This window comes from Sapajus apella, unplaced genomic scaffold (assembly GCF_009761245.1).
Source record: "Sapajus apella isolate SASKATOON/1434 unplaced genomic scaffold, GSC_monkey_1.0 scaffold2, whole genome shotgun sequence".
Taxonomy (NCBI): Eukaryota; Metazoa; Chordata; class Mammalia; order Primates; family Cebidae; genus Sapajus; species Sapajus apella.
The window spans coordinates 80,881,223-80,904,208 of record NW_022436942.1 but is presented as its reverse complement, the minus strand read 5'-3'; the positions used below and the strand labels follow the sequence as shown (position 1 = coordinate 80,904,208).

Genomic DNA, 22,986 nt, shown 5'->3' with positions numbered 1-22,986 from the left:
TCAACATGGTGAAACTCCGTCTCCACTAAAAATACAAAAAATTAGCTGGGCATGGTGGCGCGTGCCTGTAATCCCAGCTACTCAGGAGGCTGAGGCAGGAGAATTGCCTGAACCCGGGAGGCGGAGGTTGCGGTGAGCCGAGATCGCGCCATTGCACTCCAGCCTGGGTAACAAGAGCGAAACTCCGTCTCAAAAAAAAAAAAAAAATAATAATATACTTAGGCAACAGTATGGAAAATGGAAAATTGTATGGAGACAAGGGTAGAATAAAAATAATGATCATCACAATCACAGCTAATAGAAATATAATAAATATCACAATGACAAGAAGGATCTTGGCTGTGTTTTTGTTCTTTTTTCTTTTAGAGACAGGGTCTCGCTCTGCTGCCCAGGCTGGAGTGCAGTGGTGTGATCATCGCTCACTAGTCTCCACCTCCTAGGCTCCAGCAACCCTCCCACCTCAGCCTCCTCAAACTCTGGGATTATAGGCATGAGCCAACACTCCTGCCCCCAATTTTGGCTTCAATCCTGGCTAACTGTATATTTAATCTTACTTTAAAACAAATTTAGGCCAGGCATGATGGCTCACGCCTGTAATCCCAGCACTTTGGGAGGCCGAGGCAAGTTGATCACCTGAGGTCAGGAGTTTGAGACCAGTCTGGCCACCATGGTGAAACCCCATCTCTACTAATAATACACAAAATTTAGCCAAGGGTGGTGGCACATGCCTATAGTCCCAGCTACTTGGGAGGCTGAGGCAGCAGAATCACTTGAAACCTGGAGGTGGAGGTTGCAGTGAACTGAGATTAAGCCACTGCACTCTAGCCTGGGCAAAAGAGTGAGACTCTGTCTCAGAAAAAAACAAAAAACAGCCAGTTGTGGTGGCAGGCACCTGTAATCCCAGCTGCTCGGGGGGCTGAGGCAGGAGAATTGTTTGAACCTGGGAGGCGGAGGTTGCAGTGACCTGAGATCGCGCCACTGTACTCCAGCCTGGGCAACAGATTGAGACTCTGTCTCTAAATAAATAATAAAACAGGTTCAAATACAGTTATGGTCCAAAAAAGTGACTTCTCCAACATGTTGAAAGCTAACCATTTATGTATCAGAACTTTATTCTGACAAGAAACAAACATGGGCATTGCGAAACATTCCTTCTTAGCTTAGCTCCTGAGTCAATGAAGCGTGACAGTCTATCACATCTGTTACATTCTAGTGCCACCACCTGATCTCTTCTGGGCCTTGCACACTTAATGCCCAGGACAATTCCAGCCTCCATTTGTGACTGCAGCCTTCTAACTGGTTCTCTTAATGTTCACTCATACCAATGTGAATAGTGAGATGCCATTTTAACCTATCAGATGAGCAACATGGTTTCAGCAGTAAGCCTTCTTCGTGTTGGGAGGACATGGTAAAGTGGATGTGACTCCACTGCTGATGGGAATGGAGATTTTTGAGGAAGACCTTTTGAAATGCACGTAGTTTGGCAATTTGCAACTGGAGGCTTTAAAATGTTCCCTTCATTCCCTTGGATCTGGCAAATCTGTTCCTGGGAATGTATCTTAAGGGAATTATGCCAAATATGGAAAAACCTTAGTGAAAAATATTAGCACAGTCTACGTGTGCAGAACAGCTCCAAGGGATGACCTAAGAGTTCTGAGGATTTGCAAAGGGCTAGGGATTGTCCTACATCTATCATCTTATCTGATTCTCACAGAAACCACAGAAGCCGGTATATTATCCCCATTTTGTGGATAAGAAAAGGGACTCAGGGAGATTACAAAATTCAGTCTCTCATAAACTCACAAAAAGAGGCAGAATTAGAACCTGAGTTTGCACGGCTCGCAAGCCTGTGGTCTTTTTACTGCTGTCAATGAAATAAAACATGATCATTAAAAATAATATTTTTTAAAGTTTATAGTGGCAGATGAAAGAATATAAATTACAAAATTTTACATGCAGTAGGATCATGACTCTATAAAATCATGAAAAAAAGTGATGCATAGAAATAAGAAACAAAACGCAATCTGCCAGAGGAACTGATCAAACGCTGAGTGTTTGTATTTTCCATATATATCTTTTTTTTATTTGGGACAGGGTCTCTGTTGTCCCAGATGGAGTAGAGTGGCATGATCACAGCTCACCGAAGCCTTGACCTCCTAGGCTCAAGCAATCCTCCCACCTCAGCCTCCCAAGTAGCTACAACATCCACTACACCATCCAGCTAAATTTGGGCACCACTACAACATCCAGCTAAATTTGTAAAGACAGGTTCTCACCATGTTGCCCAGACTGGTCTTGAACTCCTGGGCTCAAGCAATTCTCCATTTTCACTCTCAAAGAGCTGGGATTACAGCTGTGGGCTACTGCACCTGGCTCATACTTTTTTGTGTGTGTGACAGGGTCTCTCTGTTATCCAGGCTGGAGTGCAGTGGCTCAATCATAGCTCACTATAACTTTGAACTCCTCCGCTTAAGTGATCCTCTCATCCCAGCCTCCCAAGTAGCTGGGACTACAGATGCACACCACCATGCCTGGCTAATTTTTTTCTCCCCAGATTCCTGTTCTTTATTTTCTTTTTCTAATTTTTAATTTTTGTAGAGACAGGATCTCGCTATATTTCCCAGGCTGGTGTCCAATTCCTGGGCTCAAGCAGTCCTCCTGCCTCAGCCTCCCGAGTAACTGGAATTACAGGTGCCTGCCACCATGCCCAGCTCATTTAAAAACTTCTGTTTAAACATATGTCATGAACGTTAGTGTTTTTCTTACCACATAAAGTATTTTTACAAATAGTTTTAAAAATTCCTGACAAAAACTATCAACTGTGGGAACCACATACTGGACAAAAAGTTTCTTTCTCGAATCAAATCTCTGACCCCTTCCCAGCAACAATGACAGAAGGTTCTTGTGTAACCTTCCAGGTAACTTCACCTATGCATTAGTTTTTTTCAACAGCTTGTTGCCATATAATACACACACTGTGACATTTGCTCATTTTAAGTTACAGTTTAAGGAGTTTTATGCTGGGGGAGGTGGAAGGTTTGGCTGCCTGCTGTGCCTCTGCTGATCTGACTGCCGCTGGGAGGGAGGGCTGAGGCACTTGGTGCAGTCGAACAAGTGTGGACGTCCAGGCTTCCCTCCGCCTTACTGGCATAGGGGTGCTGTGATGGCTAATATTGAGTGTCAACTTGATTAGACTGAAGGATGCAAAGTATTGTTCCTGGGTGTGTCTGTAAGGGTGTTGCCAAAGGAGGTTAACTTTTTTTTTTTTTTTTGAGATGGAATCTCACTCTGTCATCAGGTTGGAGTGCAATGGCGCGATCTCGACACACTGCAACCTCTGACTGCCTTGTTTAAGCGATTCTCCTGCCTCAGCCTCCGGAGTCGCTGGGATTACAGGCGCCCACCACCATGCCCAGCTAGTTTTTGTACTTTTAGTAGAGATGAGGTTTCACCATGTTGGCCAGGCTGGACTCAATCTCCTGACCTCGTGATCCGCCCACCTTGGCCTCCCAAAGTGTTGGGATTACAGGCTTGAGCCACCGTGCCCGGGCAGGAGATTGCATTAGTGGGCTGGGAAAGGCAGACTCACCCTCAATCTGGGTGGGCACCACACCATCTAATCAGCTGCCAGGAAAAAAGCAGACAACGTAGAAAGACTAGACTGGCTGAGTCTTCTGGCCTCCATCTTTGTCCCGTGCTGGATGCCTCCTGCCCTCGAACATCGGTCTCCAAGTTCCTCAGCTTTAGGACTCTTGGACTTTCAACCAGACTGAAGGCTGCACTGTGGGCTTCCCTACTTTGAGGTTTTGGGACTCCGACTGGCTTCCTTACTCCTTGGCTTGCAGACAGCTGCCTATTGTGGGACCTCACCTTGTGATTGTGAGTTAATACTCCTTAGTAAACCCCCCTTTATATATACATCTTTCCCATTAGTTCTGTCCCTCTAGAGAACCATGACTAATACAGGTGCCCACTGTGTTTTCTGCGGTGCTTGGCTGGAGCAGAGCAGTTACTATGTCCTAGGCTGACTCTCTCCTGGTCCTTTGGCTAGAGTGAGAAGTTTTTGTTGGGGGAATTTTTGTGTCCATTGCTGTTTCTGGGTTGCTGGCTTCTTGAGATCCATGTCTGGGATGTGTGAGGCCAAAAGAAAATCCAGGGAACACACCAGTGTCGTCTCCCAGGTCCTGAGGTCCCTGGCTGGTCTCCCTTGTTTCTCCCCCTTTCAGTCTTCTTATGTCCAGGGTTTACGACTGTACTTAGCAAAAGGAATAGAAAAAAAAAATGTCTATTCCATCCCCAAAGCAGAAGTCCTCCATTACTTTTGTTTTCAATTCAGGTGAAATTCACATAAATTAATTGTTTTAAAATGAACAATTCATTGACAGTTTAATGGACTCTTTAGTCCATCTGCAATGTTGTGTAGCCAACCACTACTTCCATGTAGTTCTAGAACATTTTCATCATCCCAAATACTGGGTTTTTTTTAGACAGGGTCTTGCATTGTCACCCAGGCTGGAGAGCAGTGGCACAGCCCTTGAACTCCTGGGCTCAAGTGATCCTCTCACCTCAGCCTCTCCAGTAGCGAGGATTACTGGCACATGCCACCATGCTTTGCTAATTTCTAATTTTTTTTGTAGAGACAGGGTCTCTCGATGTTGCCTAGGCTGGTCTTGAACTCCTGGGATCAAGTGATCCTCCTGACTCGGCCCCCACAAAGTGTTGGGATTACAGGCATGAGCCACTGCACTTGGGAGGCTGAGGTGGGAGGATCATTTGAGCCTGGAAGGTGGAGCCTGCAGTGAGCTATGATGGTTTCACTGCACTCCAGCCCGGGTGAAAAAGCAAGGCCCTATCTCTTAAAAACAAAACAGGCCAGGTGTGGTGGCTTGCAGTGGCTCACACCTGTAATCTTAGCACTTTGGGAAGCTGAGGTGGGTGGATCACCTGAGGTACGGAGTTGAAGACCAGCCTGGCCAATATGGTGAAACCCTGTCTCTACTAAAAATGCAAAAATTAGCCAGGTGTGGTGGTGGGCACCTGTAATCCCAGCTACTTGGGAGGCTGAGGCAGGAGAATCACTTGAACTGGGAATAGAAGTTGTAGTGAGCTGAGATTGCACCATTGCAATCCAGCCTGGGTGACATCAGTGAGGCTCCATCTCAAAACAAAACAACAACAAAAACCTTAATTGTTACATAACTCACATAGTGCAGTGTAAGCACTGCATTACTTTTTAAAAGGGAAAAATATTTCACCAATATTTATATTTAAACAAATAGTTATTTTCTTTTTATGTATTTATGTTTTTTTTTTTTTTTTGAGATAAGGTCTATTTTTGTAACCTAGGCTGAAGTGCAGTGGCACCATCTTGGCTTAATGCAACCTCTGCCTCCCGGGTTCAAGTAATTCTCCTGCCTCAGCCTCCCGAGTAGCTGGGATTACAGGTGCGCACCACGCCTAGCTAATTTTTGTACTTTTAGTAGAGGTGGGTTTCGCCATGTTGGCCAGGTGGATCTCAAATTCCTGACCTCAGGTGATCTGCCTGCTCCAGCCTCCCAAAGTGTTGGGATTATAGGCATGAACCACCATGCCCAGTCAGTTATTTTCTTTAAGTTGGTCTCAAAGTTGTTATCACAAAGCTGCTTTCTCACTTTCTCTTAATTTGATAAAGGTGCCATTCATAACACAAAGTTATTATCTCCTAAAGGAAATGGAACAACTAGAATCATGGACAAATATCTGGTGATTGATGAGTGGATTGAGTAATCAACAAACCAGGGCTCAAAACAGCCCTTTACACTTCAATCTCAAAAACGAGGAATGATGGGCCATAAGCACCAAAAAAAAAAAGTAGAAATAAATGCATATAACTTTTCCTGGGGAATTTAAATAGTTCTTCATCTGGGAGTGCCTCCAATCCTTCTAGCCAATTCATCCTACCCGCAGCTGTCAAGTTCATCTTCCTAAAACATCAAGTTCACTCTGTTATTTCCCTGCCTAAAAATATCACCTGTTTATGGTGTCAAGGTGCCAATGTGCTTTTCTCCCGCCTCTCACCCTGCCCCACAGTTCCAGCTTTGTGCCTTTTCTTGTTCTTCTCCCTTTTAGAATGTTCCAGCCACATCCTCCAGAGAACATCCATTGACCAATAGAATCAAATCTGATTTTGCACTTCCCTGACTTATTGTGAAGCTGTCTACACCAGGAAGGTAAACCAGTTTCACCTGACACACAATTCCAATTGATTGATAGAAATCTGTGGTTGACTGGAACACTGCATGTTTGAAGAACACTGGGATTAACAATGCCCCAGGAAGGGAAGCGATGGGCTCAAGAAGGGAAAGTGGATGTATAACTATGGGTCATCCTGGTCTCCACTGCACTGACCAATAATACAGTGGCCAGTAGCCACGTATAGCCATTAGGTACTTGAAATGTCGCTGGCCCAAACTGTTTATTTACTTATTTTCTCTTTTCATCTCACTCTGATCTTGATAAACCGTTTATTTATTGAGACTGGGTCTCACTCTGTCACCCAGGCTGGAAGCAGTGGCATGATCACAGCTCGCTGCAGCCTTGACCTCCTAGGCTTAAGCAATCCTCCTGCCTCAGGCTCCCAAGTTGCTGGGATCACAGACATGCACGACCACACTCAGCTAATTTTTGTCTTTTTTGTTGAGACGGGGTCTCATGATATTGCCCAGGCTGGTTTTGAACTCCAGGGCTCAAGCGATCTTTCCACCTTGGCCTTCCAAAGTGCTGGGATTACAGGCATGAGCCACCATACCTGGCCTGATATGTTGTAAATTTAAATCACTCACTGGAGTTTGAAGAATAAGTGTGAAAAAAAGTGTAAAATATCGATTAATTTCTTATATTGATTACATGTCAATATATTTTGGATATGCTACTGGGGTAAGTAAAATATATCATTAAAATATCCTGGATCAAGGACCAGAGGAAAACAATTATTTATATACAAACACACACACACAATTAAAATTAATTTCATTTTTCTTTTCATAATATGTGCATTAACAGTGGCAGTTTCAACAGGGTTCAATGGCTAAAAGACAGTCACAGTACCCAAAATGACAATTCTAACCAACCTCGTTTATTACAAGAAAAGGATTCAATATAGCAATAGCATTAAATTAAGAACATGTGTCCCGGCCAGTGGGTATCTCACAGCAAAGGCTCTGGAGAACCAGGTGCAGGCTCCCACAATCCTCCCTTTTCTAGGGGCTGTGGCTGGACACACTATACCCCCACCCAGAGCACCAGGGATATGTGTATAGAGCATCTTGGAATCAGGGTCCAACACGGCATCTCAGGTTTTTTCATACTTTGCTTGTCACATGGGTGTATTCCTGCCACAGACAGCCTCAACAGCAGGACCCTCTTGGTGGAGTTGTTCTCACCAAGACCAGGAGCAAATGATCAATTTAATTGTTATAAATAACATTGACAGTCTGGTACAAACCACACCCAAACACTTCAAACCCCTGGCTACAAGCAGCTCTATAATCTCTCTGTTTCCTTAATCACTGTTTCATGCCTTGACCAGAAGCGGTGCCTTGCAAAAACTTCAGCAAAACAGCTCAAGTTAATTCCATCATTCCATTATGCTTTAAGAATTAACCCTTAAAGCATGTGTCTACTAGAAAATGTAAAGCGTCATATGTGCTTGCATGACACTTCTTTTGGACAGTGCTTCTCCAGACCAAGAGAAGGCAAGTTTTCCTGTAAAGAGCCAGACAAGGAAATACTTAGCTTTGTCAGCTGCATGGTCTCTGTATTAGTACATTCTCACACTGCTATAAAGACCTACTTGAGACTGGGAAGTTTACGAAGAAAAGAGGTTTAATGGACTCACAGTTCAGCAGGCTAAACAGGAAGCATGACTCGGAGACCTCAGGAAACTTACAATCATGGCAAGGCAAAGGGAAGCAAATCCCTTCACATGGTGGAGAAGGAGAGAGCAGAGAAGTATACATACTTTTAAGCAACAAGACCTCATGAAAACTCACTATCATGAGAACAGCAAAGGGAAAACCGCCCACACGATCCAATCACTTCCCACCAGGTCCCTGCCCCAACACTGGGGATTACAATTCAACATGAGATTTGGGTGGGGACACACAGCCAAACCCTATCAGTCTCTATTGAAACTACTCGGCTGGGTGCAGTGGCTCACACCTATAATCCCAGCACTCCAGGAGGACAAGGTGGGTGGATTACCTGAGCTCAAGGGTTCAAGGTCGAGTTCAAGAGTTCTACCTTTAAGAAGGTAAAAATTACGATTTGGTCACCATGGGCCATAATTTGCCAACCCCTAGTCTAGATCCCTGTTACTTTAAAAGTGTGATCAGTGAATGAGCAGGGTTGGTATCACCCAGTGCTTGTTAGAAATGCAGAATCTGGCTGGGGATGGGCCTCTAGGCCCAGCTACATGGGAGGCCTGTACTGCACTCCAGCCTGAGTAACACAGCCAGATCCTGTTTAAAAAAATAAAAGAATTAAAATTAATTAATTAATTTTTAAAAAAAGAAAAAAAGGAATTAAAAACAAAAAATAAAAATAAAAATAAAAGAATTGCAGAATTGGAACCCCAACCGAGATCTGCGAATCCAAATCTGAAATTTAAGAAAGCTCCCCAGGTGATTTGTATAAATTACCTGGTAAGTCTGAAAAAAATTACTAAAACCCAACTCTGGTAAGTCTGAAAAAAATTACTAAAACCCAACTCTAAGACCCCAGAGTCTTACATAACTGGTATGGGCATGATCTGGGCATTGGGATCTTAAAAATATCCCCAGGTGGGCCAGGTGTGGTTACTCACGCCTATAATCCCAAAACTTTGGGAGACTGAGGTGAGTGGATCACCTGAGGTCAAGAGTTTGCGACCAGCCTGACCAACATTATGAAACCCTATCTCTACTAAAAATGCAAAAATTAGCTGAGCATAGTGGCAAGTGCCTATAATCCCAGATACCTGGGAAGAGACAAGAGAATTGCTTTAACCTGGGAGGCAGAGGTTGCAGTGAGCCAAGATAGCACCATTGCACTCCAGCCTGGGAAACAAGAGTGAGACTGTCTCAAAAAAAAAATCCCCAGGTCATCTGAATGTGTAGTGAAGATTCTAACATGCAGCAAAGTTTGAGAATCACTGGCCTACCACACCAGGGACTTGGCACTTACTCCTATATGCATTTTTATTCCTCTTATTGCAATTGCATAGACTGTGTGTTCTGCTAGTATTCTCCAAAGAACCTAGAATAGTGCTATGCACCTAGTGGGTACTCAGGTTCTTCCTGATTGACTTGACAATCAACTGTTTTTTTTGTTTTGTTTTGTTTTTAAAGATAGGGTTTCACCATGTTGGCCAGGATGGTCTCGATCTTCTGACCTCGTGATCTGCCCGCCTCAGCCTTCCAAAGTGCTGGGATTATAGGCGTGAGCCACTGCGCCTGGGTTTTGTTTTTTTTTTTTTCCCCAAGAAAGTCTTCCTGTTGCCCAGGCTGAAGTGCAGTTGTGCAATCTTGGCTTACTGCAACCTCCACCTCCTGGGTTCCAGCAATTCTCCTGCCTCAGCATCCTCAGTAGCTGGGATTACAGGCATATTCTGCCGCACCCAGCCAGTTTTTGTATTTTTAGGAGAGACAGGGTTTCACCATGTTGGCCAGGCTGGTCGTCTTGAACCCCTGACCTCAAGTAATCCACCCACCTCAGCCTCCCAAAGTGCTGGGATTACAAGTGTAATCCCGGCCACCTCGTCCAGCCGTTAATTGATTTCTAATAGGTTCACTACTTAACAAAACTAGGCACTTAAACTGTATTCTTGTAGATTGGTAATTCTGCTGGAGACTTGGAGCCATTGTTTCAAAACAAACTCCAAAATATGCAGATTATACATAGCAAACCTTTTTATACCTCTTCTGGGACTAATACTTCAATGTGTGATCAGTGAGAAAAACACTCTATGTTTTGATAAGACATAAGTGAGGAACTTGGGAGTAGGTGGCTGTTAAAAGTGTTTCACATTTGAAAATTGAAAGATCTACAAATAAACTGTGTATATTTATACACACTACTTTGCACATCTTGCTTTTTAAAAACTTCATGTGATTTTTTAAAATGGCCACATACCACTGAACTGTACACCTTAAAACAGTGAAGATGGTAGATATTATACGTATTTTCCCACAATAAACCAATGTTTTTTTTAATGGCCACAAATTCTTATGCTTCTTCCACAAGAGGTGGGGGCTATGCCCCCTCTCTTGATTCTGGGTGGGCTTTGACTATTTCAACTGAGTATGGCAGAAGTTCTCCTGTGAGATTTAAAGTTTCACTTCATTGTAGCCAGGCGCAGTGGCTTACGCCTGAAATCCCAGCACTTTGGGAGGCTGAGGCAGGTGGATCACTTGAGGTCAAGAGTTCAAAACCATCCTGGCCAACACGGTGAAACCCTGTCTCTACTAAAAATACAAAACTTAGCTGAGCATGGTGGCGCATGCCTGTAATCCCAGCTACTCAGGAGGCTGAGGCAGAGAATCTCCTGAACCCGTGAGGCGGAGGCTGCAGTGAGCTGAGATCATGCCACTGCACTCCAGCCTGGGCAACAGGGCAAGACTCTGTCTAAAAATAAATAAATGAATAAAGTTGTGCCTCATTTTATATTGTTAAGTGTTATTTGCAACCATCATGCAGCTTTTCGTTTTCTTTTTTACTTTTCCTCTGGGGCTGAGCATCACACCTCTTGACATCTTTTTTCTTGTTTGTTGTAAGATGGAGTCTCACTTTGTTGCCCAGGCTGGAGTGCAGTGGTGCAATCTCGGCTCACAGCAACCTCCGCTTCCCAGGTTCAAGTGATTCTCCTGCTTCATCCTCCGAGTAGCTATGATTATAGGCATGCCACCACATCCAGCTGATTTTGTATTTTTAGTAGAGATGGAGTTTCACCATGTTGGCCAGGCTGGTCTTGAGCTCCTGACCTCAGGTTATCCATCCACCTCGGTCTCCCAAAGTGCTGGGATTACAGGCTTGAGCCACCACACCCAGCCAATGTTATTTCACTGTTCGATTACAATATACATTTGTTGGGGCGAAAGAAAATTGAATCAACATACACAGTCTGATTTTGTTTTTCTTTTATGACACATGAACTTATCCACTATTTAATTTATAGGCATTAAAAAAAATCAGGTTTTATGCTGCAAACTGTTGGTATCATGTTAAATGTTTTGTTTTAGTGGTATTTGGAAGACTAGTTGGAGTTTTGGATGGCCTCAGAACATGTTTTCCTCATTTAAAATCAGACAGGTGGCTAGGCATGGTGGCTCATCTGTAATCTCAGCATTTTGGGAGGCCGAGGCAGGCAGATCACAAGATCAAGATACTGAGACCATCCTGGCCAACATGGTGAAACCCTGTCTCTACTAAAAATGCAAAAATTACCTGGGCCCATGTGGTGGGACACGCCTGTGGTCCCAGCTGCTTGAGGTTGAGGCAAGAGAATTGTTTGAACCCAGGAAGTGGAGGTTGTGGTGAGCTGAGCTCAAACCACTGCAGTCTGGCCTGGCGACAAAGCGATACTCCATCTCAAAAAAAAAAAATCATAGACAGGCTAGGCATGGTGGCTCACATCTCTAATCCCAGCAGTTTGGGAGGCCAAGGCAGGTGGATCGCTTGAACTCAGGAGTTCAAGACCAGCCTGAGCAATGTGGTAAAACCCCAACTCTACTAAAGTACAAAAATTAGCCAGGCATGGTGGTGTGCATTTTTGTTTTTGACAGTCTCGCTCTGTCACCCAGGCTGTAGTGTGGTGGCAAGATCTTGGTTCACTGCAGCCTCCGCCTGCCGGGTTCAAGCAATTCTCCTGCCTCAGCCTCCCGAGTAGCTGTGATTACAGGTGCGCACCACCACACCTGCCTAATTTTTGTATTTTCCACTGCATTCCAGCCCGGGTGACAGAGCAAGACTCCATCTTTAGTGGGGAGAAAAAAAAAATTGTATTGTTTCTATGGTGTATTTATTTGTATTATTTGTTTCTTTTCTTTTGAGACAGGGCTTTACTGTCACCTGGGCTGGAGTGCAGTGGGACAATCTTGGCTGACTGCAACCTGTCTCCTGGCCTCAGGTGATCCTCCCACTTCAGCCTCCTAAGTAGCTGTGGCTACAGGCACACACCACCATGGCTGGTTAATTTTTTTTTTTTTTTTTTTAGTTTTTAGTAGAGACAAGGTTTCACTGACCAGGCTGGTCTCGAACTCCTGGGCTTAAGCAATCTACTAGCTTAGTCCTCCCTAAGTGCTGGGATTACAGGTGTGAGCCACGACATTCAGCCCAGCTATCCTTTTTTCTTTTTCTTTTTTTTGAGATGGAGTCTCACCCTGTTGCCCAGGCTGGGGTGCATGGCTTCATTTTGGCTCACTGCAGCCTCCACCTCCTGGGTTCAAGAGATTCTCCTGCCTCAGTCTCCCAAGTAGCTGGGATTACAGGTGCCCACTATCATGCCTAATTTTTTGTATTTTTAGTAGAGACAGGGTTTCACCATATTGGCCAGGCTGGTCTTGAACTCTTGACCTCAGGTGATCCACCACCCTCAGCCTCCCAAAGTGCTGGGATTACAGGTATGAGCCATCACATCCAGCCAGCCTAGCTATTCTTATTTGTTACGATCCTTATGATAAGTCTAAGTAAGACCTATGTAAATAGTTATTGGACTATATTTTAAATATAGGTCAAATGTCATTAAAAATATCATTGCAAATTAAGTAATTTGCACTTTAAACTACTTATTGTTCAGAAACATTTAGTATAACACCTTCAAAGTACAAAATAATTTTATTATTGCACCTACAATTTAGAAACTCGCAATTAGTTAAATAGAAGCCTACATAATCATAATAACTAGCATTTTTGGCACTTAGGGCTACTGTGCTAGATGCATTTTTGTTTTTGAGATGGAGTCGTGCCCTGTCACCCAGGCTTGAGTGCAGTGGCATAATCTTGGCTCACTGCAACCTCCGCCTCCTGGGTTCACATGATTCTCGTGCCTCAGCTTCCCAAGTAGCTGGGATTACAGGCGCGTGCCACCATGCCTGGGTAATTTTTTTGTATATTTAGTAGGGATGGGGTTTCACTGTGTTAGCCAAAATGATCTAGATCTCCTGACCTTGTGATCTGCCACCTCGGTCTCCAAAAGTGCTGGGATTATAGGCGTGAACCACTGCGCCCAGCCTAGATGCTTTATATGAACTGATTCAAACCTCTTGCCACTAGAAGGTAGATACTTTTACTGTCCTCATTTTGAGGGAATTAAGATGGTAATAAATTGGGCCAGGAGAGGTGGCTCATGCCTGTAATACCAGCACTTAGGGAGGCCAAGGTGGGAGGACTAGTTGAGTTCAAGACCAGCCTGGGCAAGAAAGCAAGATCTTGTCTCTACAAAAAAATTTAAAAATCAGGAAGTCGTGGTGTGTACCTGTAATCCCTACTGGGGAGGCTAAAGAGGGAGGATCCCTTAAGCCCAGGAGTCTGGTGTTACAGTGAGCTATGGTCATACCACTACACTCCAGCCTAGATGACAGGGCAAGGCCACCTTGCTTCTCTCTTTTTATTTTTTATTTATTTATTTATTTAAAAAAAGATGGTGGGAAATTAAATAACTCTCTCAGGCCAACACAGCTAGTAAGTGATAGAATCAGAATACAAATTCAGACTTATTTTACTCCAAAACCTGTATTTAATCATGATGTTATAGAGTTTTTATAGAGTTTTTTGAAGAAATATTTTCTTCAACTGGCAAAACAAAGACAAACGATTCCAGTAATATCAAATCCACTTAAGTTATTTGCAAGTATGGCAAAAGACTACAAAGGCAGAATAACAGGTGTAATGAACACTTCTGTGTGCTGGCTTTTCACTCCACACTCCCTTCTAGGCCACTCACTGCAGTGCTGGGGATTTGTAGCTACGGACCACTGCTCTCAAACTTTTAGCCAGGTGGCTACCAGGTTGGATCTGCTATTTCTTGGCACCAGTGTACAAATTAGAAGGTTGGAGAAAGTGCAGAGATGTTTCTTCTTCTTTTTTTGGTGCGAGGAGATGGAGTCTTGCTCTGTCACCAAGGCTGGAGTGCAGTGGTGCGATCTAGGCTCATGGCAACCTCGGACTCCTGGGTTCAAGAGATTCTTCTGCCTCAGCCTGCCGAGTAGGTAGGACTACCGGCGTGTGCCACCATGCCAGCTAATATTTGTATTTTTAGTAGAGACAGGGTTTCACCATATTGGCCAGGCTGGTCTTGAACTACTGACCTTGCGATCCACCTGCCTCGACTTCCAAAGTGCTGGGATTACAGGTATGAGTCACCATGCCTGGCAATGTTTCTTCTTTTGGTGGTGGCTTGGCAGCTTGGGCAGCTGCAGTGTAACTTGAAAGCAGCAATGGCGAATAGACTCCCGGGCTTCTGAGCACTGCAGTGGCTGCAGCAGCTCCAACAACTCAATGGTAAACATGGGCTCAGGGCTCTAAGCCAGGGGCAGGAGCAGCTTCTGATCTATGGCTGCAAAGCCCTTCTTTCCTTTTGTTTGGCTCCCCCTTCTACCTCCCTTCTGCTCTTTCAGTCTTTTGAAGAGCTTTATAACTAAATCCCTGGCATGAAATTCTTCTCTGCTTGGCATATCTAGAGTGGCTTTTATTTTTCTGACTGGCCAATGACTGATATAATGTTTGCTTAGAATTATACCAATGTTTTCTTAGAATAACATTAAAAAGACTGTTATTCTTACTTTTTTATATGGAAGAAAAAGACTATAAGCACTCACTTTTCTTTTTTTTTTTTATTGAGATGAAGTCTTGCTCTGTCGCCCAGGCTAGAGTGCAGTGACACGATCTTGGCTCATTGCAACCTCCACTTTCTGGGTTCAAGTGATTCTCTTGCCTCAGCCTCTTGAGTAGCTGGGATTACAGGCACCCGCCACTGTGCCTAGTTAATTTTTGTATTTTTAGTAGAGATGGGGTTTCACCATCTTGGTCAGGCTGGTCTCAAACTCCTGACCTTGTGATCCACCTGTCTTGGCCTCCCAAAGTGCTGGGATTACAGGTGTGAGCCACTGTGCCCAGCCAAGGACTCACTTTTCTTGAAGGAGCGAGTAAACTATTTTTGTACTTTGTTTCCTTCATATGTGGTGCAGACAGTTGATAAGTCTCTATAAATTGTCCAAGTAACTGGCAATGAAAAGACTTATTAATTCAGGACATGAGTTCTTTATGGGGCAATTATGCTCATATTAGGCGTTTTATTTATTACATGTGGGGTAAAGTTGGACAAATAGCTATAATACACAATTTAAAAACTGTAATAACTATAGTAGCACAATTTAAAAACAGTAATACATATGGTCCATTAATAGCAGACTCCAAAATTCTTGTCCTTCTTGCAAAAAGGTTCAATGATTTACTATAATCCACTAAGAAACATCTAAATGGGAAGAAACACAGAAGTGATTTTTACGTCAGTTTTTCAAATTAAAAATGGTCAAATAAAGTACAGAACTGAAAGACTTAAGTGAAGAGATAAAAATCTGCATATAAAACTATTTGGCATTTTAGGCAGATGAGAGACAAACAATTTTTAAAGGCCATGAATTTGTCTCCCGAATCAATATTCTCCCTTTCTGGAAAAAAAGTAATCTTATGTCATTGAGCAGAAGCGACTGGAGGTGAGCCCTGTAAGTTATTAATGAGAGGTAACAAAATGCGGACTTATTCTAATATGCCTGATCTGGACCAAAGGAAGAAATAAGCCACTATACTTAGGTTTACTAAAGCTATCAAAATATTCCAAAATACTCTGATCTGAAAAATGGCAAGTAAAAAATAAAACTACCAAAATATGATCAAAGCAAAAATTTTACTTGGTACTTAAGTTCAAAATAGGAGTAAAATAAATTATGTGCACATTTTGTATACAAAAAACTTGGAAGAATGTACAAAAAAATGCTAACAGCGATCCTATGTCTGGATAGTGAGATTCTGGAGACCAGTTTAGTATTATTATCATCATTATTTTTGGCTCCTCTATACTTCTCTTTTTTCGAAATGAAGTTTTGCTCTTGTTGCCCAGGCTGGAGCGCAGTGGTGCAATCTTGGCTCACTGCAACATCCGCCTCCTGGGTTCAAGTGATTCTCCAGCCTCTTGCCTGCCACCACACCTGGCTAATTTATTTGTATTTTTAGTAGAGATGAGGTTTTACCATGTTAGCCAGACTGATCTTACGTGATTCACCCGCCTCAGCCTCCCAAAGTGATGGGATTACAGGCATGAGCCATTATGCCCGGCCAAACTTCTCTTTTCTCTATAGTGAACATATGTTTTAGCTAATTAAAGATGAATAATTAATCTAAAAAGTAATTAATACCCAAGCATGACAGTAATCAACACCTTTTAGAAATCAGGTTTTCACCCACTTCAATATTAAAAACACCACCTTATGAGTAATGGTAATGCTGGAAAGCACCTGAGAGACCATGGGGTCCAGATCTGAAGACTAAGCTCACACTAGGCCTTGTTGCCTATAGGGACAAGCTGAGATTAGAACTGTGGCCTCTTGATTTCTAGTTTAGAACTCTCTAACACAAAAAGTAAAATATAAAAACAACAATTTACACATAAAAATACATTTACCTCCCAAACACTAGAAAAGGCTGGTTGATTTCAATAGCCTACAAATATAAACAGTGTCAGGTTAGAACCTAAGAACTCTCCGTTAGCCTTACCTTCAGAATTTCACAGGGAGCAGCATCTGGAGGCACAGGTTTCCCGCAATGCTTTGAATATTCAGTTATCAAGACTGAAGCTTCATCTAAACTACAGAATCGAAAAGAAAAAGAAGTGTTAGGCCAGGCACAGCAGCTCGTGCCAATAATTCCAGCACTCAGGGAGGCCAAGGTGTGCAGATGGCTTAGGTCCAGGAGTTTGAGACCAGCCTGGGAAACATGGCAAAACCCCGTCTCTACAAAAAAACATAACATTAGCCAGGTGTGGTATTGGGCGCTTATAATCCCAGTGACTCTGGAGGCTGAGGTAGGAGGATCGCTTGAACCCAGGAGGTTGAGGCAGAAGTCAGCCATGTTTGTGCCACTGCAGTCCAGCCTGAGTGACAAAGCAAGATCCTGTCTCAAAAAGAAAGAAAAAGAGGCATTGAAGTCAAAATTAAAATGTAGAGACCAATCTCTATGAAAGAGAGACATGTTACATATTGTGTGTGTGTGTGTGCGCGTGTGTGTGTGCGCGTGTGTGTGTGTGTGTGTGTGTGTGAGAAAGAGAGAGAGAGATAGAGTTTCTCTCTTGTTGCCCAGGCTGGAGTGCAATGGCATGATCTCGGCTCACTGCAAGCCTCCACCTCCCAGGTTCAAGCAATTCTTCCACCGGAAGTAGCTGGGATTCTCCGGAGTAGCTGGGATTACAGGCGCCCACCACCATACTCGGCTAGTTTTTTGTATTTTTAGTAGAGATGGGGTTTCACCATGTTGGCCAGGCTGGTCTCAAACTCAAGTGATCCACCTGTCTCGGCCTCCCAAAGTGCTGGAATTACAGGCGTGAGCCACCGCACCCGGCCATATATTGTTCTTTAAGAAAGTTTACAGGCATTAGGTAAGGGTTTGGGGAGCTGGCAAGCTGACTAGTGGGTGACAGTGGTGAGCAAAATTAGTCCTAGACATGTAGCAAATTATCTCAGCAGCTATAGACAAAACTGGTCTCAGGTTACGACAGACAGTTTCAGCAGTCAGGTTTGTAGTGAATTATATCTCAGCTCACTGCAATCTCCAACTCCCAGGTTCAAGCGAATCTCCCACCTCAGCCTCCTGAGTAGCTGGGATTACAGGCATGCACCACCATGCCTGGCTAATATTTGTATTTTTTGTAGAGATGGGGTTTCACCATGTTGGCTAGGCTGGTCTCGAATCCCTGACTTTGGGTGATCCACCTGTCTCAGCCTCCCAAAGTGTTGGCATTACAGGCGTGAACCACCCACCTGGCCAGAATTACATTTTTGGAGAAATCTTTTGTACTATGAGTGCTTTTTCCATGGGCCCCTCTACTCTGATGTATTTAGGTATTATAAGAATGACCTAATTCGTGTAATCAACTTCACAGAGGGTATGAGGAACATTTCGGAGGTGATATGTTCACTTTCTTGTTTGTGGTGATGGCTTCATAGGTATACATATATCAAAATTTACTAAACTGCAGACTTCAAATATGTCCAGTTCATTATATGTATCGATTATAACTCAAAAAATACTTGCTCAAAAATAAGAATATCTAATTATGGCTGGATCACAAGAGATAAACGAGCAGATGGAACTCCATGGAGTGGTAACGAGAAAGAAAGACCTCTCAACCACCAGCACGGCTAGGCCACATGCAGGGATGGATCCGTTGCGGCCTGCAGTCTTGAACTTCCCTTTCTTTAGTGTAGCCCACTTCTTCCTTCTCCTGTTCAGCTTCCATATCCGCCCCCAGCTCTATCCCAAGAAGCTTATTATTTCTAAACTTGTGGGTGCTGGAAAATTAGATAACCAGGCTTAGCAAAAATGATGTGTTACATAAAGTCATTAATGTTCTGAGCAACTGTCTTAAGACATAAAATTGTAATGTAGAATTTGGAGCAGGACTGTGAGACACTCAATTTGGGGATTCAGATGACCTGTTTAATTGTCAGATTCTAAGGTCATGTTCCAAGAAATTGAGTTATTAAATGATTCACTTTTTGATATATGCAGTAATGAGAGATTTAATATTTTGAACTTTTAATTACAACCAAATAGCTCTACAACTGTTTGACATTTTCCTCCAACATAAAGATAGATTTTAAGGAAATTCCACAGTAAGTTGTTTTGAAAATTAACTTACCTTATGTCATCTGCCAAATAGTGTACTAGTTCAGTGATATTGTTGGTCTTCATCATGTGCATCTTCAACATTTGAAAGTATTTGGTCTTTGCCAAAATCCCAAACTCCTTCTTATTGATGATATTATTCAGAATCAGACTTCTAATCTATAAAAGGACAGGTTATCATTAAATGTGTTAAATTCCAAGCCTTTATTCAATATTGAAACATTTCTGACAATTGGAAACCCAATTAGCACTGCATTGTGACTGCGCCTCCTTTTTGAGGGGGTGAAGAGGGAAAGGAGGCCTGTCAGTATCAGTCAATAAATAATTGTTGTTGTGCACTTTGAGACTTTTTATGAGGAAGAAGATCTGTTTTCAATCAAAAGCACTTAAGGCTACAAATTTTCCATGGAGCACAGGAGTCAACAAAAGTCAGGGTCCCTGCCCTTTAAAAAAATTACTGAGGCTGTCCAGGCGTGGTGGATCATGAGGTCAGGAGTTCAAGACCAGCCTGGCCAATATGGTGAAATCCCATCTCTACTAAAAATACAAAAATTAGCTGGGCACAGTGGCACGTGCCTGTAATCCCAGCTACTCGGGAGGCTGGGGCAGAAGAATCACTTGAACCCGAGGGGCGGAGGTTGCAGTGAGCCGAGATCGTATCACTGCACTCCAGCCTGGGCGACAGAACGAGACTCCGTCTCAAAAAAAAAAAAAAAAAAATTACTGAGGCTTTAATAAAAGCAAAACAATTCTATACATAACAAACAGACATAGCAGTTCGCAGCTTAATCTTGGTTTGGAAAAATAATTACCTTCTAGTATCAAAATTTTTATAGCAAAAAGGAGATGAAACTGCCTCTTACTTGATGTGAAAATCCTGCTAGCTGGCCCGTGTTCATATGCTCTTCCAATTGCTTTAAAATAACCTGCGGGTCACATGAATCTAGAAAATTCTAGAGAAAAATCAAAGCAGAAATAATAGGAAAGTATTATTACTTATTCCAACAGCGAGAGCCATTGATCAGGTATTTTGTCGTTCTAAAGTGCCAAAAGGATCTATTTAAATACTGAAACGCTGAATGGCATCAAGGGACGAGTGTATGAATGATGAAAAGAGGGGAAAAAGTTAAAGACAGGCACAGATGGCTTTAAAAAATGTAATTAATAGACCAAATGACAAATTAAAAATAAGCATGTTCAGCCAAGCACGGTGGCTCACCTCCCAATGCTGGGAGGCCAAGGCCAGTGGATTGCCTCAGGTCAGGAGTTTGAGAGCAGCCTGGCCAACATGGGAAACCCTAACTCTATTACATACAAAAATTAGCCAGGTGTGGTGGTAGGAGCCTGTAATGTCAGCTACTTGGGAGTCACTTGAACCCAGGAGGTGAGGTTGCAGTGAGCTGAAATTGTGCCACTGCACTCCAGCCTGGGTAACAGAACGAGACTCTCTCTCTCTCAAAAAAAAAAAAAAAAAAAGGGCATGAATGCATATAGATCTCTATCTACTGGCATGCCTACCTGCTAGGAAGATAACTATAAAACATTCCAAAATGCTTTGTTCCATTTGTTCTATATTATAAAGGAAATGAGAGTTATTTTTAAATTCCATCCCCAACATGCTCGTGGCTCCTTCTGATGGGCACCCACACAAAAAATCTGACTCTCCCTCACTTTTATCTCCCACATTCAATTGCTAAGTCAGCTGCCTTCCCTGTAGCCTTCTTGTCTTGTTCAAGTTCATTACCAGACCCTACCATGGGTATTTAACCCTCAAATCCTCCCTGCCTATGCACAAGGTTGTTATGAAGAGATGAAGTGAGATAAAATTCTACTCAAATGCAACAGTTTCCCAAGTTTCCCTTCTTGCCCTCTCTTCTGACCAAGCCTACATGGGTTAACGGGTTATTCCTTCTAAAATACTTCCTTCATCATTTGCATGCTGTTCTAAAATAATCACTTGTGTCCCCACTGATAGAGAATAAGGCCCAAACCCCTTGTAAGACATCCCTCAGCTGGACCTTAATCTATCCTCCAGTCTTACTTCCCACTAAGCCCCCATACAAGCCTTACTCATATCTCATGTATTCATGGTTTACAGGTTTGCTGAAATGAAAATGCAACCTTTTGCAAGGGACATGCAAGATGAGACCTTCTATTTCCTTGGAAGCCCAGAGGAATCATGTGCATGATACCTTAATTTGCTGGTGTCTTTTCTCTGAGTGGGGCATGAGCATCAGACAAGCTAATGCAAAAGCCGGAAGTTCTAATTGGATATATTGCTTGGCAATTCCGATCAGGTCAAGATCATCTGAGACTGGACATCTTCAAGAGAGCACATTAATTAGTTAATAATCTGTCAGATTCACTAGATTATACTGGCCTTTGTAGCTTTCCATAGTCATCTACCTGTCCAAGCTTTCAATAATTTTAAACACTAAAGTGCTGGTAGATGACATATGCTTAGGAAATGAGTAATAGGAGTCTTTGATGGCATTCTACATGGAAAAAAAATCTACCCACGGGAACAAAGACTAAAAGAATCTACCCACGGAAACAAAGACTAGTTGGCTACCATGATTATGTCTGAAAGCCTACAGATGCCAAAAGGTAGGCTTCTAAATTCTCAGAAGACTCTCTCTCTCTCTCTCTCTATATATATATATATATGTGTGTATATGTGTGTGTGTGTGTGTGTGTGTGTGTGTGTGTGTGTGTGTGTATTTATTTATTTATTTATTTATTTTAGGCAGAGTCTCGCTCTGTCGCCCAGATTGGAGTGCAATGGCATGATCTTAACTCACTGCGACCACAAGTGATCCGCCCACCTCGGCTTCCCAAAGTGCTGGGATTACAGGCGTGAGCCACCACACCCAGCCAGAAGACTCAAAATCTGTGTGACAACACTGTATGACTTAGGGTAGTCACCAAAGGTACTCTATGCTCATATAAACAGTAGGTACTCATTTTAGAGAACGCTCAGTTTACTAGTCACACCATACATGGGAAGTAGACATTGTAAAAACAATCAAGATATTTTATTATAAAAACAAGTGTTATGCTTAACTTCCTCACAAAAGGAATTCCTTATAAGAGATATCTATCAGAAAGGAATCTTATAAGCAACAAACTTTATTTTTTATTTTTTGGTAGAACAAATATATTACTTACTCAAGGACAGCAATGAGACTCTCACAGCAATCTGACAGCTGATCCAGACTTAAAGGACAAGAGGCTGAAGATAAAACAAATAACCACGATATACACATACTCAAGTATAAAATGCTATAGTGAATGTTTCAGAGGAGAGTGAAATACCTGAAAGCAGGGGTATCTGTATCACACGCTGCCACGCTTTGCTGAAGTATGGAACCTGTGAAAACATGTCGATGTTTGGGATATTCATGCTAAGGATATTACAAACTCTCTTTAATTTGTAGTCTAGGCTGGGCGCGGTGGCTCACTTGAGGTTAGGAGTTTGAGACCAGCCTGGTTAACATGGCGAAACCCTGTCTCTACTAAAAATACAAAAATTAGCCAGGTATGGTGGTATGCACCTGTAATCCCAGCAAGAAGCATTGTTCGAACCCGGGAGGTGGAGGCTGCAGTGAGCTGAGATCGCACCACTGCACTCCAGCCTAGGCAACAGAGCGAGACTCTGTCTCAAAAAGGATATTATGAACTCTCTTTAAATTGCAGTCTAAATGTTCTGAAATAAAATAATGATGATGGTTGTACAATTTTATGAATATACCAAAAACTACTTGATTGTATACTTTCAAAAGGATGAATTTTATAAGTGAATTTGTATCTCAACAAAAAAATTAAATAGATCGCTATGTGCTGATATGAACACTCTCCACAGGCCACTGTTATATGATCACAAAACCGTACATTTATAGTTTATATTCCAGATGATTAAAATCATAAGCTGATATCTCCCTGCTTGAGATGATTAAGGTTCTAGCATAACGTTCTTCATAACGGTGCGTTTCAGGATCTCATTATACAACCCTGGCTGCTTCATTGTTTCTTTTGGCAAAAAGTCAGAAACCAACTCAGAAAATAAAATTAATC

At 42.7% G+C, this 22,986-nt stretch overlaps 1 protein-coding gene across 2 annotated transcripts in view; it reads right to left on the bottom strand.

Moving 5' to 3' along the window:
• Nucleotides 1-15,273: 15,273 nt before the first annotated feature.
• Nucleotides 15,274-22,986, bottom strand: part of KNTC1 (kinetochore associated 1) — a 102,567-nt gene continuing 94,854 nt past the window's right edge. For both annotated transcript variants that reach the window (XM_032242737.1, XM_032242728.1), the window contains exons 58-64: nucleotides 22,228-22,282; nucleotides 22,081-22,144; nucleotides 21,105-21,234; nucleotides 19,776-19,865; nucleotides 18,926-19,071; nucleotides 16,786-16,876; nucleotides 15,274-15,487 (exon numbers count right to left, since the gene is read on the bottom strand). In XM_032242737.1, coding sequence (XP_032098628.1) covers nucleotides 15,467-15,487; nucleotides 16,786-16,876; nucleotides 18,926-19,071; nucleotides 19,776-19,865; nucleotides 21,105-21,234; nucleotides 22,081-22,144; nucleotides 22,228-22,282 — 597 coding nt within the window. In that variant the 3' untranslated portion in view covers nucleotides 15,274-15,466. The remainder of the gene's footprint in view (nucleotides 15,488-16,785; nucleotides 16,877-18,925; nucleotides 19,072-19,775; nucleotides 19,866-21,104; nucleotides 21,235-22,080; nucleotides 22,145-22,227; nucleotides 22,283-22,986) is intronic.